The sequence below is a fragment of the Dendropsophus ebraccatus genome, chromosome 11 (assembly GCF_027789765.1).
Source record: "Dendropsophus ebraccatus isolate aDenEbr1 chromosome 11, aDenEbr1.pat, whole genome shotgun sequence".
Taxonomy (NCBI): Eukaryota; Metazoa; Chordata; class Amphibia; order Anura; family Hylidae; genus Dendropsophus; species Dendropsophus ebraccatus.
This window is the reverse complement of record NC_091464.1, coordinates 39,782,978-39,796,043: the sequence shown is the minus strand read 5'-3', so window position 1 is coordinate 39,796,043 and position 13,066 is coordinate 39,782,978. Positions and strand designations below refer to the sequence as shown.

General features: G+C 46.6%; 1 protein-coding gene across 1 annotated transcript in view; it reads right to left on the bottom strand.

Moving 5' to 3' along the window:
- MBTPS2 (membrane bound transcription factor peptidase, site 2) overlaps nt 1-12,033 on the bottom strand; it is a 50,087-nt gene extending 38,054 nt beyond the window's left edge. Inside the window, exons 1-3 of the mRNA XM_069945126.1 lie at nt 11,881-12,033; nt 10,713-10,861; nt 5,413-5,551 (exon numbers count right to left, since the gene is read on the bottom strand). Of these exons, the coding sequence (XP_069801227.1) occupies nt 5,413-5,551; nt 10,713-10,861; nt 11,881-11,955 (363 nt within the window). The 5' untranslated portion in view covers nt 11,956-12,033. The remainder of the gene's footprint in view (nt 1-5,412; nt 5,552-10,712; nt 10,862-11,880) is intronic.
- Nucleotides 12,034-13,066: the final 1,033 nt, after the last annotated feature.

Here is a 13,066-nt window from a genome sequence, read left to right as displayed (position 1 = left end):
CAGAGTGGCTTTAGCCTTGTGCAGGAGGTGCGCCCGTAGCTCTTCTCTCTTAAGCTGGAGAGCCCCCGTAGAGTCCGGAGTCTGTCCCCTCTTATGGGCCGTCTCCAGTGCACGCAGTTGGGACAAAAGCCGCTCTGTCTTTAGGGACCTCTCTTTCTGCAAGCGCGCTCCGTGCTTCACTAGTATTCCCCGAATTACACATTTGTGAGCCTCCCAAACCGACATAGGCGAGACATCCGCCGTGTCATTTGCGGGAAAGTAAGCCTCCAAAGTGGATTGGATTTCCTTCCGGATCACCAAATCCTGAAGCAGCGAGGTGTTTAAGCGCCATTGCCACTGAGAGACCCGTAATGCGGGCATCTCCAGCGTCAGAACAACCAACGCATGATCCGAGAAGGTGATACTATCAATGTGGGCCTGTTGAAGCAAGGAGAGGTCCCCATGGCGCAGGAAAAAGTAATCCAATCTGGAATAGACATTGTGCGCAGGAGAGAAAAAAGAGTAATCCCTGTCAGAGGGATGGCATATCCGCCATGTGTCCACCAATCTGTGGTCATGTAAGGCGTCACGTATACGACGTAAGGCGGAAGAGCTGATGTGGGAAGAGCCTGAGGAGGTGTCCAAGCGGGGCTCCAGGGCTACATTAAAGTCACCCCCAAGCACTAAGGTCCCCTCCACAAAGTCGTCCAACGCGTCCAGCATCTGATTGAGTGCCTGACCTTGGTTCGTGTTTGGTAAATAGAAGGAGGCGAATGTAAAGGTATGTGCGGCTATGCGGCCCTTAAGAAGAACCACCCTACCTGCCTCGTCACACCACGTCCCGACATGTTCCCACGGAAGATTCTTGGAAATCAAGATACACGATCCACAAGCCTTGGAGTTTGGAGAATAGCTATGGTAAGCAGAGGGAAAATTCACGTTAGTGAGTGTAATCTGATTGGAAGCGAGCAGGTGAGTTTCTTGCAGAAAAACTACATGTAATTTCTGCTTACGTAGGAAATTTTTCAGAATGGAGCGTTTGCCCGGGTCATGTAGACCTTTGACATTCAGCGTGCCAACCCGTAAAGGCACTGCGCTGGCAGCCATCGTCAGGGAGGAAGGGAAGGGGGAGGGAGGAACCAAGGAGAAGGGGGAGGGAAGAAGAGGGAAAGAGGAGGACAGGGAAAAAACAAAACAAAAAAAAAAAAAAAAAAAAAAAAGGGGGGGGTAGTAGGGAAGGAGGGAGAGGTGGGTAAGTAGGAAAAAAAGAGGAGGTGAGACTCCTAATCCAAAAAGGAAAAGGACCAAATAGAGGATAGAAAGACTAAGAAGAAAGAGAAGAGAATGGGCAGCGCCCGGAAGTGAGACCCTATAGGGAGTTGGAAACACCCAAGAGGGCTAAGAAAGAGAGAATAGAGAGGTAGTGGAAATCCATGGGGGAGGTCCAGAACCAGCAGCCGCCTAGCGGTCTGAAGGAACACTGTAAGGTCCCGCGCCAAACACCCCCCGCCAAACCGGCAGGGCAGTGCGGGCACGCAACCCACAGGGCACTCTACTTTAAACTGAAGTATAAACTTGGAATGTTACAAGCATACAATAGAAAACAGAAAGCAGGAAACAACCCCCTTACAAAGTAAACACCCACCCATTAGCTACTGTCCGTCTGAGAAATACAGATGATTTGAAGGCGGGAAGCCCACCCCAAGGCCCTCCCTCTAATAACATTGGGAACCCACACCATATGGAAGGGATCATATCAGCAATGGTCTGACTTCAAACCCAGAGGGAAGTCCGGTGGAGAGGCAGTTCGGCTCAGACCAGTCTGGTCCCCTTGTAGGATGAGTGACCGGATCTATGAGTAGGAAGCATATCGGCGCAGCGGGGTAAAGCAACCAGTATCTTGTTTGTCCTCAGGCCGTACACGCCCCGTTATACAGAGTATCCGCACACATCAAAACGCCAACTGGAGCAGGGCAAGTCTAGTGGGAAATACTTATGATGTCCTGGCGCTCCTGACCGCAGACATGTCGGAGCCGCCTAATGACCGAACGTGGTGGTGGTGTACGTTACCCCAGGGTTGGTTAGGCTTCATTGGGAAAAGCGGAGGACAAATCCGGACCAAGCGGAAAGCCCTCTGTCTCCCTCTCCGGGCTGCGTCGGATCCGCCTCTCAGACGCCCGGGGGCAGGATCTCGCCGGTGGAGGAGGGATGCGGTCCGCAGTCAGCCAATCCGGTACAGACATGGGTTGTGTGCTCAAAAAGTTGAAGAGGCCTTCCAATTGGTCTGGGGTTCTCAGCACGTATGTGCGGTCCTGCCTCCTGACAATGAGATGAAAGGGGTGTCCCCATCTATACGTAGCCTCGCAGTCCCGGATACGCACCAGCAGAGGTTGGAGCAGTCTCCTCATGTAGAGTGTACGTGCGGAAATGTCCGGGAATAGACGCACCACCTCGCCCTCAAATAAAATATCTGCTTCCCGGTCCCTTGCTGCCTTAAGTATAGTCTCTTTGTCTGTGTAATAATGCAGCCTACATAGCACGTCTCTCGGAGTACCTGCGTCTGGCTGCATCCTGTTGACCCGGTGAACCCGATCCACTGCATACGTTGCGTCTTCCGGGCGCCCAGTCACCGTGTTAAACAGGGCCGTAACCCGATGCATAAGGTTGTCCTGTGACCCTCGTTCTCCCAGACCCTTTATTCTGACGTTGTTCCGTCTCCCTCGGTTTTCTTGGTCATCCAGGAGAAGCGTCAGGGAACGTACCTGGGACCGCTGACGGGCAGAGTCTGACTCCAGGGTAGCTACCCTCGTGGTCAGAGCTGTAATGGCGTCCTCATTAGAAGCGGTGCGGGTGGAGAGACCGGTGACCTCTTCTCTCACCGCCTCCAGAGCCTGCTGCTGCGCTGCTTCAATCCGTTGAACCACGGAATCCAGGTCTTGCTTAGACGGCAGGGCTTGGATGAGATTCCGCAGCAGTTGTAGCTCAGACTGCACCACCTCGGATGGGGAGCACAATGGCGGCGTGCTACGCACCCACGATAAGCCCGCGGACGCTCCGTCCTCATCTGCCAGCGGGTCTGGGGGAGAACCGGACATCTCATCCCTCCGACGGGGTTGGCGTGTTTCCCCCACACGCTGGGTACGCATCTCCGGTAGGTCTCTGAGTCCCGCCTGGGACGACAGTGGTGCAGGCGCCATGTTGCCTTCCATACTGAGTTGGGGTACGGGCAGGAAGAAGCGATCAATACCTCCCGCGGAGGCCACAGAGCGGGTAACCGGGCGGCTGGGGGTGTTAGCAGGTGTCCCCAGGGGTTTAGGCATTCCAAATAGCTGTAAAACCTTCAGTTAGGATAGTCTGTTGCCGCTGCTGGCCTGGAGCTCCAAGTAAGTGCGTCCTTACAGCTCCATAGCTAAGCCACGCCCCCCGATAACGATACATCTTAAGGCTGGGTTCACACTATGTATATTTGAGGCTGTATTTGTGAGGCTGTATAGCAACCAAAACCAGGAGTGGATTGAAAACACAGAAAGGCTCTGTTCACATAATGTTGTAATTGAGTGGATGGCCATCATTTAATGGCAAATATTTGCTGTTATTTTAAAACAACGGCTGTGGTATTGAAATAATGGCCGTTATTTACTGTTATATGGCGGCCATCCACTCAATTTCAACATTATGTGAACAGATCCTTTCTGTGTTTTCAATCCACTCCTGGTTTTGGTTGCTATGAGGACCTGACATGAGGACCAAATACAGCCTCAAATATACATAGTGTGAACCCAGCCTAAGAGTGCGTTCACACGTACAGGATCAGCAGTAGATTTGATGGTGCAGATTTGATGCTGTGTTCAGTTATTTAGATGAAATCTGCTGCGGATACGCTACGTGTGAACGTACCCTAAGGGTCAATTCACACGTACAGACTCGCAGTGTAAATCTCGCTGCGAGTCTGTCAGGTCTTGGCAGTTCAATTGTCACTACATACTCGCAGCTGTCTGAACGACCGCTGCGTGTATGTAATTCTGCCGGCCCCTTAACCCCTTCTGCTGCCGCCCGGCTCCCGCTCTGTATACATTACCTCTCCTCGCTGCAAGGGGTCCGGAGTACTGCTCTTCCGCCTGGCCAATCAGTGTCTTGCCCTGCCGCAGCCATTGATTGGCCGGGCGGGAGAGCAGTACGCCAGGACCCTGTGCAGCGAGGAGAGGTAATGTATACAGAGCAGGAGCGGAGCGGGAGCCGGGCGGCAGCAGAAGGGGTTAAGGGGCCGGCAGAATTACATACACGCAGCGGTCGTTCAGACAGCTGCGAGTATGTAGTGACAAGTGAACTGCCAGGACCTGACAGACTCGCAGCGAGATTGACGCTGCGAGTCTGTACATGTGAACTAACTCTAAAGCAGATTCAAAAGATGCGATCAGCCAAGGAACGGCATTTTCCCACTCTTCAGCTGATCGTTGTCACTTTTGTCATGTGCCGATTATCAACCAAAGATGCGTTTCTAAAAACAATCCTGGCCGATAATCGGCCTATAACTTGAACATAGAAAGGATATTGTGGTGAAGATGTTGTTTTCTGAAACTTTTCAGCCTTACTAGATTAGGATTATATCTCTATATATCAGAGAGCGCTGATGTGAGATCTGCATTATATGGTGACATTTAACTCCATGTACACTTTAGAAGGCCATAGTGCTTTACAAGTTACATTTGGAGGAGGAAATTAGTAACTTCCTAAAGAAAATGACTGAAGTAAAGCCACAAAATGCCTCTTAGAGAAGCAGAGCAATACTTAGACGAATGGTAAATGCCCCCTTGTGAAATGTCAGCAGACGCTCTATAAATGTCACAGATAAAAGATGGTTGTAATGATTTTTCACTTGCCAACAAATCAACTCTGCAGACTACTTTCACACATGATCAATCACAATGAGCACCGCTGGGCATTTAAAGGGGTTTTCTACAACTTTTACTATTGATGACCTATGCTCAGGATAGGCCATCAATATCTGATGGGACTGATGCCCAGCACCCCTGCTAACCAGCTATTTGCCAGAGACTGGTACCCTCATACACAGGGATCAGCCATGCTGGTTTACTGTACTTCCAATCACTTCTATGATAGCTAAGCTACAGTAACCAAGCTTCGCCATCACACAATGTATATGGAGCTATCTGCTTCCGTCCTTTTTTACTGTAAATGTGGGAACCATAGCTGTGGCCAAGAGATGATCACCAGGTGTCAGAATAACACCAAAAAAAGTCCTAGAAAGCCCCTTTACATGCCCCTAATACAAGTAACACAAGCAATACATAATTCCTGGGTAAAAGCTAAAAATGTAAAAAAAAAAAAAAAAAAAATATATATATATATATATCAATGGATGTGATATATGGTCAGAGGCTATTATAAATGTGGTACGTTACCACTACTGACCACAACTTGGAGCATGCGATCATTCTGAGGCCCCGGGGTGTCTGCCATCATCTGATGTAACGTCTGTATCAGCGTCCTACTTAGTAGAATCATCGACCCAAACATAGCCAGGATTCCAAACACCATGCCCAAGTTGAACCTGTAGTGTAAGAAGATGGATATGATGTTACCCCCCTCATATGTACAGAGTCACAGCACTAGCTACAACCTTCTCATATACTTTGTGCTTCAATTTCTTTAAGTCAATTAAGGCAACAGATTCCACGTTTATATGTTCTACAATTGTTGTAGACTATAAAGACCAGAGAGGAATATGTGCTGCTGATCTATTTGGCTTACAGAGAATTGTCTTATACCATGGGTGTCCAACCTGCAAAGCTACAATTCCCATCATGCCTGTTTAACAATATTTAAACAAACAGTTCCCTCGTAGAGATGAGCGAACCTGGAGCATGCTCGAGTCGATCCGAACCCGAACTTTTAGCATTTGATTAGCGGTGGCTGCTGAAGTTGGATAAAGCCCTAAGGCTATGTGGAAAACATGGATATAGTCATTGGCTGTATCCATGTTTTCCAAACAACCTTAGAGCTTTATCCAAGTACTGCAACCCCAGCTAATCAAATGCCGAACGTTTGGGTTTGGATCGACTCGAACCCGAACCCGGTTCGCTCATCTCTATTCCCTCGGTATCAGGTAATACTATATTATACAGGAGCCACTAGTTTTTGAGCCAATACTGTGACTTTATAGAAGGTTATTTATCTGTGATCATACTCTGTCTGGTCTCTCTGCCTGTTTCTAAGGGGTGTATGTGATTTCTACATATGTGGGGGAACTGTTTGTTTAAATATTGTTATACAATAAAATATTCCAATTTTTTAAATTTTGAGTGGTATTGTAGGTTTTTGTATCTCTATGTTACCACGCGCCTGGGGGAATTATAGGGGGAATATATTTATCTACTAAAGGATAGACAGCAAATGCTCCTGGATCAGCTGTGCTGCACCCACACTCCTGTACACTCTTCAGGAAACTGTGCCATCTATGTAAACTGTGCGTCTTATTAGATTATTAAATGTAACCTTATGACTGTATAAACTACTTTGACCTTAACTAAGTTTTCAAGGTTACACATGGAGATACTCCTTATGATCTATAAAAATCTATTTCCAGCAAAACAACTTTCCTTATGCTTCACGGAGGCATATGGATGCTATAGAAGGGTCTCCCTGCTTAGTAGCCAGAGTTGCTACCAAAGAGTGGCAATACCTTGCAACATTCCCCAGCAATATCACCTGACTGTGAAGAGGGGTTGGAAAAGGAGACAGAGAGGCGTTGCATCACCTGCACTGCAAGTTATACTTAAGGGAACCAATCACACAAAAATTGGCTATAAAGCTAAGGAAACGTGCTGGTAGATCAGCCAGCACGCTTTCTAACTATTCCCCTGTCCCCTCCGTCCCATGAACATAGAGCCCGCAAAGTTAGTTTATTAGTCTCCCACGCTCTATGCAAATTACCATCTAAGTAGTCACGGTGGGCGGGCGGCTTCTTCAAGTAGTCACGGTGGGCGGGCGTCTTCTTCAAGTAGTCACTGTCCTGGGCCGGCTCCGGCGCTGTTATCACACCCCTCTGGGCGTGTGTAGAAAGCGCTGCATGGTCACGTCATTAAGGGGGGCCGGCATTGCACGTCGGCCTTGCCGACGTCCTTACTAAGCTGCGCATGCGCAGTGCTGTAAGTGAAGCCGCTGCTGTACTACGCCGCGCAGGCGCAGTACCGCAGAGTCTTCTCCGGCTGCACTGCGCATGCGCAGCTTAGTAAAGACGTCGGCAAGGCCGACGTGCAATGCCGGCCCCCCTTAATGACGTCACCATGCAGCGCTTTCTACACACGCCCAGAGGGGCGTGATAACAGCACCGAAGCCGGCCCAGGACAGTGACTACTTGAAGAAGACACCCGCCCACCGTGACTACTTGAAGAAGCCACCCGCCCACCGTGACTACTTAGATGTTAATTTGCATAGAGCCCGGGAGACTGATAAACTAACTTTGCGGGCTCTATGTTCATGGGACAGAGGGGACAGGGGGATGGTTAGGAAGCGTGCTGGCTGATCTACCAGCACGTTTCCTTAGCTTTATAGCCAATTTTTGTGTGATTGGTTCCCTTTAGGTGCATTAAATCATAGATCTGCAACATAGAACTCACTAATACTGTTAAAGGGGTTATCCAGCGCTACAAAAATATGGCCACTTTCTTCCAGAGACAGCACCACTCTCGTCTCCAGCTTGGGCGGGGTTTTGCTGCTCAGTTCCATTGAAGTGAATGGAGCCTCATTGCAAACCGCACCTGACGTGGAGACAAGAGTCATGTAGTCTCTGAAAGAAAGTGGCCATGTTTTTGTAGCACTGGATAACCCCTTTAAAAGAGTTATCCAGTGCTATAAAAACATGGCCACTTTCCCCCTACTGTTGTCTCCAGATTGGGTGAGGTTTAAAACTCAGTTCCATTGAAGTAAATGGAGCTTAATTGCATACCGCACCTGAACTGGAGACAAGAGAGAGGGAAAAGTGGCCATGTTTTTGTAGCACTGGATAACCCCTTTAAGTCTAAAGTATATATAAAAGTATTATAAAAATGCATTTTTGGGCTAATAAATAATAATAATAAACCTAACTACAAAGTTTCTTAAAATCGCCTGTGTTATTAATTTCTGCAAAAAAAATTTAAATGACAGTGACACTTTAACCCCTTAAGGTCAAAGCCAATTTTCGTTTTTTCGCTTTTGCTTTTTCCACTTTATGGTTAAAAGGCCATAGCACTAGCATTTTTTCACCTAGAGACGTATATGAGCGCTTATTGTTTGCGACACCAATTGTACTTTGCAATGACAGACTTTATTTTGCCATGAAATATGCTGCGAAACCGGAAAAAAATCTAATTTGAAAAAAAAAGGAATTTGTTTTAATTTCAGGGAGTTTCGCGTTTACGCCATTCACCCTGCGGTAAAACCGATATGTTATGCATGTTCCTCAAGTCGTTATGATTACAACGATATATAACATGTATAACTTTTATTTTATGTGATGGCTTTTATAAAATTCAAACCATTGTTAACAAATATATGTCCCTCAAAATTTCTCTATTCCCATGCTTATAGCGCTTTTATCCTTTGGTCTATGGGGCTGTGTGAGGTGTCATTTTTTGCGCCATGACATGTACTTTCTATCGGTACCTTAATTGCGCATATGCGACTTTTTGATTACTTTTTATTACATTTTTTCTCAATTTGAGGCTACCAAAAATGCACAATTTAGCACTTTGGAATCTTTTTGCGCTGACGCCGTTTACCGTGCGAGATCAGGAATGTGATTAATTAATAGTTCGGCCAATTACTCACGCGGCGATACCAAATATGTTTATTTATATTTATAAAATGGGAAAAGGAGGGTGATTTGGACTTTTATTATGGGAGAGCATTTTTTATTAATAAAAAAAAAAACATTATTTTTTTTTTGTTACATTAACTAGAAGTCCCCCTGGGGGACTTGTATATACACAGCAATGATCAGTGAGATGCAGGCCAGTGCAATGTATTGCCGAGCCAGGATCATCGCCATTGCGACACTGAGGCCTGGCACGGGCGGAAGTACGGATCTCCCGCCCGCAATCGCGGGGGGGAGATCCGACCCACTAGACACCAGGGACGTGCGGCGCAATGCCTCTAAATGCAGCTGTCAGGTTTGACAGCTGCATTTAAAGGCTTAATAAGCCGGCGCGGCAACGGCGCTCCCTGGCTGCAGATATTAGCGACGTTCACAGCGGGGTCCCGGCGGGACCACTCTCTGAACTCCCCCCGCGGCACCATGACCATGGGTCGCTAAGGGGTTAAAGGATTACAAGGGTTATCCAGTGCTACAAAATTATGGCCTCTTTCTTCCAGAGACAGCACCACTCTTGTCTCCAGTTTGGGTGCAGGTTTTGCAACTTAGTTCCATTGAAGTGAAAGGAGCTTAACTGCAAACCACACCTGAACTGGAGACAGGAGTTGTGTTGTCTCTGGAAGAAAGTGGCCATGTCTCTGTAGTGCTGCATAACCCCTTTAAATAAGTTTTAGTATGGAAGTTTTTTTTTTTTTAATAAGAAGCTAAACACAAGAAGGAGGCACAATCTGATGTTAGTTATAGTAGCAGATGCCTGGAACATGGTGGTAACACCAGATTGACTGAATTTATGCAGGCCTGGGAGATGCAGATGCAGATTTTGCATCAAATCCGTAGCATTTCTGAAGCAAAATCCACAACAGCTGTTTTAGTTCAGTTTGAACTTAATAGAAAAAAGCCACCCTAAATCTGCAGCACAAATTTACACTTTAAGGGTACGTTCACACATACTGGATCCACAGCGGCTTTCTCACTGCGAATTCACAGCGAGACCCACTGCGGATCCCTGCCCAGCCCGCCCCATTAACCCCCCGGGACACCGGAGCCTATACATCACCTGGTCCAGGCTCCGGCTTGCTTCAGGGGTTCTCGGCATGTCCCGCTCTGATTGGCTGAGCGGGACGCGAAGACACTGGGAGCCCCGGAGCAGGGAGCAGGTGAAGTATACACTCCGGCAGCGGGAAGTTAACAGGGCAGGCTGTGGACAAACTCGCAGCGGGATGTGCATCCTGCTGCGAGTTTGTCTGTCCATAGAGTTTACTGGGCAGGGATCCGCTGCAAATACGCAGCGAGAAATCCGCTGCGGATCCAGTCATCATTTTTGGGCTGTAGAACCAATTGTCTGCATTTCAAAGATTTCTTGTATTATGGTGATAAGTTCTCGACAGTATCACAGATCACTGATATATGAGGCTGTCAGTCTGGATCATTAAACTCACAGTTAGGCCTCGTCTACACAGCCATAGGAGAGACCATATTGCACAGCCTGTTATTGTGAGCTGTCCACGGAATTACAGACCATGCACTTCTGGAGGAGTTTAAAGTCTATAGAGTCCACACCACAAAATAGTCTGTGCAGGTCCTACTCTTTTGTGCTCTGGGCTCCTGTCCACACACAGATGTTTTTTTTTGTTTGTTTGTTTTTTTTAAATTGATATATGGATGACCACATTGAAATTAATGGGTCTTTTTTTCTGTCTGTAAATCAGGATGCTGATTTACAGAGAAAGAAAAATAAGTGTGGAAGCGACCTTAGGCCAAGAATTGTGGCCACAACACTGGCACTAAAGTAGACCCATATTATTCTTGTCTATATCAGTTTATATCATATCATGGACGTTACTATACAGGCGCTTACCATATATACAAGAAGTACGGCTTCCATCTTCCCCACTTATAAAATAGACGGTTAAATATTGTGGTTTGCCAGCGGATGTGAAATGGTGAGATGCTGAGCCCATGAGTGGAAAGCCATTCTTCATAGGTGCTCTTGTAGGTCTTTGAAGACTATGGGTAGAAAAAGACAATTTATAGCAATGAAAGGGAAAGTAACCTTAGATTCATATGCACTTACTTTATGTCATTTGTATCCATGCTTTCATTTTAAGGAAAACTGTAATCGACAGAACATTTCACTGACTTCAGGAAAGTGGTCCAAAATGTGGTAGGGCTAGATGCAACGTTGTATATATTGGGTAGCCATGACACGAGGCTAGAGGATTCTTTACAATGGCTTATTGTTTTCTAGATTAAGGCTATGTTCACACTACGTAAAAAAACACGGCCGTGTTTGTGCAAACAACGGTCGTTATTTTGCCGTGCTTTTTACGTAGTGTAAACCTGGCCTAATACTGAGCAGTCGGCTGACAGGTATCAGCCCAGATCCCTAAATAAAGTGGATGTCTGCTTGAGATAACCCATTCTGAGTCTACAAAGGAGAAGAGCCCCTAATTGAGTCTCCCCTCTATCAGACACAATTATAAAGGGGGTCTCCAATCTCAAGTGTCCTGGTGGTCTGCAAATTACATGCACTTTACATTCATTTCAATAGGCACTATGCAATTTTGTTTCAGATAAAGATTTCCCACTGGACACCTCCCTTAGCAATGACAACTAATATAGAGGAGCCCCAAAGGCAGGATTATTGGGGTGCATAGTCTTTAGAAGCCCCCTATAACTCCATAGACATGCACATTACTGCCCCAGGGATCAGCACATGTCAGTGTATACATCTCAGGCACCTGGTCTCCAGATCTTGCAAAATGACAGCTTCCAGCAGGGCAGCAGCTTGCAGAACACTGCTACAGACATGAGATAGCAGTCACAGACATCTGATAACTACCATGACAGGTGTGGGGCTTCCCTGGTCCATGATGCAGCTATATAAGTCATAGGAAGCAGCTAGAACTTCCATTACCCAGTTACTGTAAAACCATATAACAGGTCCATGGAAACATTATTAACCACGTGACAGCCAGCCCTTCATGCAGCAGGGTAATGGAAGGTTCCTTCCCGTGTCCTCTCACCGTCAGAAAGGTGTCGGCCAGATAAATAGCACACCATCCTCCAAGCACCACCACGACCAGCGATATCGGGATCATAGCGAAAGGTACACTGCCATTCAGCGATCTGACAACGGCGGAACTTTACCATAACAGGAACTTCGCGGCCGCGGTGAATGTTTCCTGACGGACACTTCCAGTGCGAGGACAAACTAATTCGCGTCGGTGATTGGCTGTCGCTTGGTGACGCGGCGCCAGTAAGAAGTAGTGTGCGGACATCTTTGCTACTGGCGGAAGTGAATGTACTGGGAACTGTGGGTTGTGAATTACTGTATTATATTATATATGTATTTATAGTATGTGTCTATTCATATATATCTATAGATAGATATTGTAGATACTGTTATATAGAATAGATTATTCTGTGCTGTTATTTTCTAGATAGCTTAAACAGTCCTTATATCTGCTGCACCCCTGTCCCCCAGCAAGTGGTTAGGTACTATTAAAGGGGTTATCCAGCGCTACAAAAACATGGCCACTTTTCCCCCATCTGTTGTCTCCATTTCAGGTGTGGTTTGCAATTAAGCTCCATTTACTTCAATGGAACTGAGTTCCAAATCCCACCCAATCTGGAGACAAGAGAGGGGGAAAAGTGGCCATGTTTTTGTAGCGCTGGATAATCCCTTTAATATATGTGGGCTGAGGGCATATTGTAGGGCAGTGTTCCCTAATCTATGGCTTTCCTGATGTTGCAAAACTTGTTGCTTATGGCTCTATGGGCATGATGGATGATGGGAGTTGTATTTTTTTAAACAGTTGGAGATCACAGGTTGTGGAACAGTGTGGCATCACCTACTGATCTATTGTGGGGTCCAATTATCTTGACATTCACTAATAATTGAGAAGGAGGACTTAGGGTGGTTCTCCTTGTACAGTTTCTAGCTTTTAGGGTATTTTCTTATGATGTGTATAATGAATGGAGACAAAGCTACAGTGACCACAATATATGTGCCCTATCCTGTCCATACTATGGGTAATGGTGCGTTTACACAGACAGATTTATCTGACAGATCTTTGAAGCCAAAACCAGGAGCAGACTATAAACATGGATCAGGTCATAAAGAAAAGACTGGGATCTATCCTCTTTTAAAATCCATTCCTGGCTTTGGCTTCCAAAATCTGTCAGATAAATCTTTCTGTGTAAACGCAC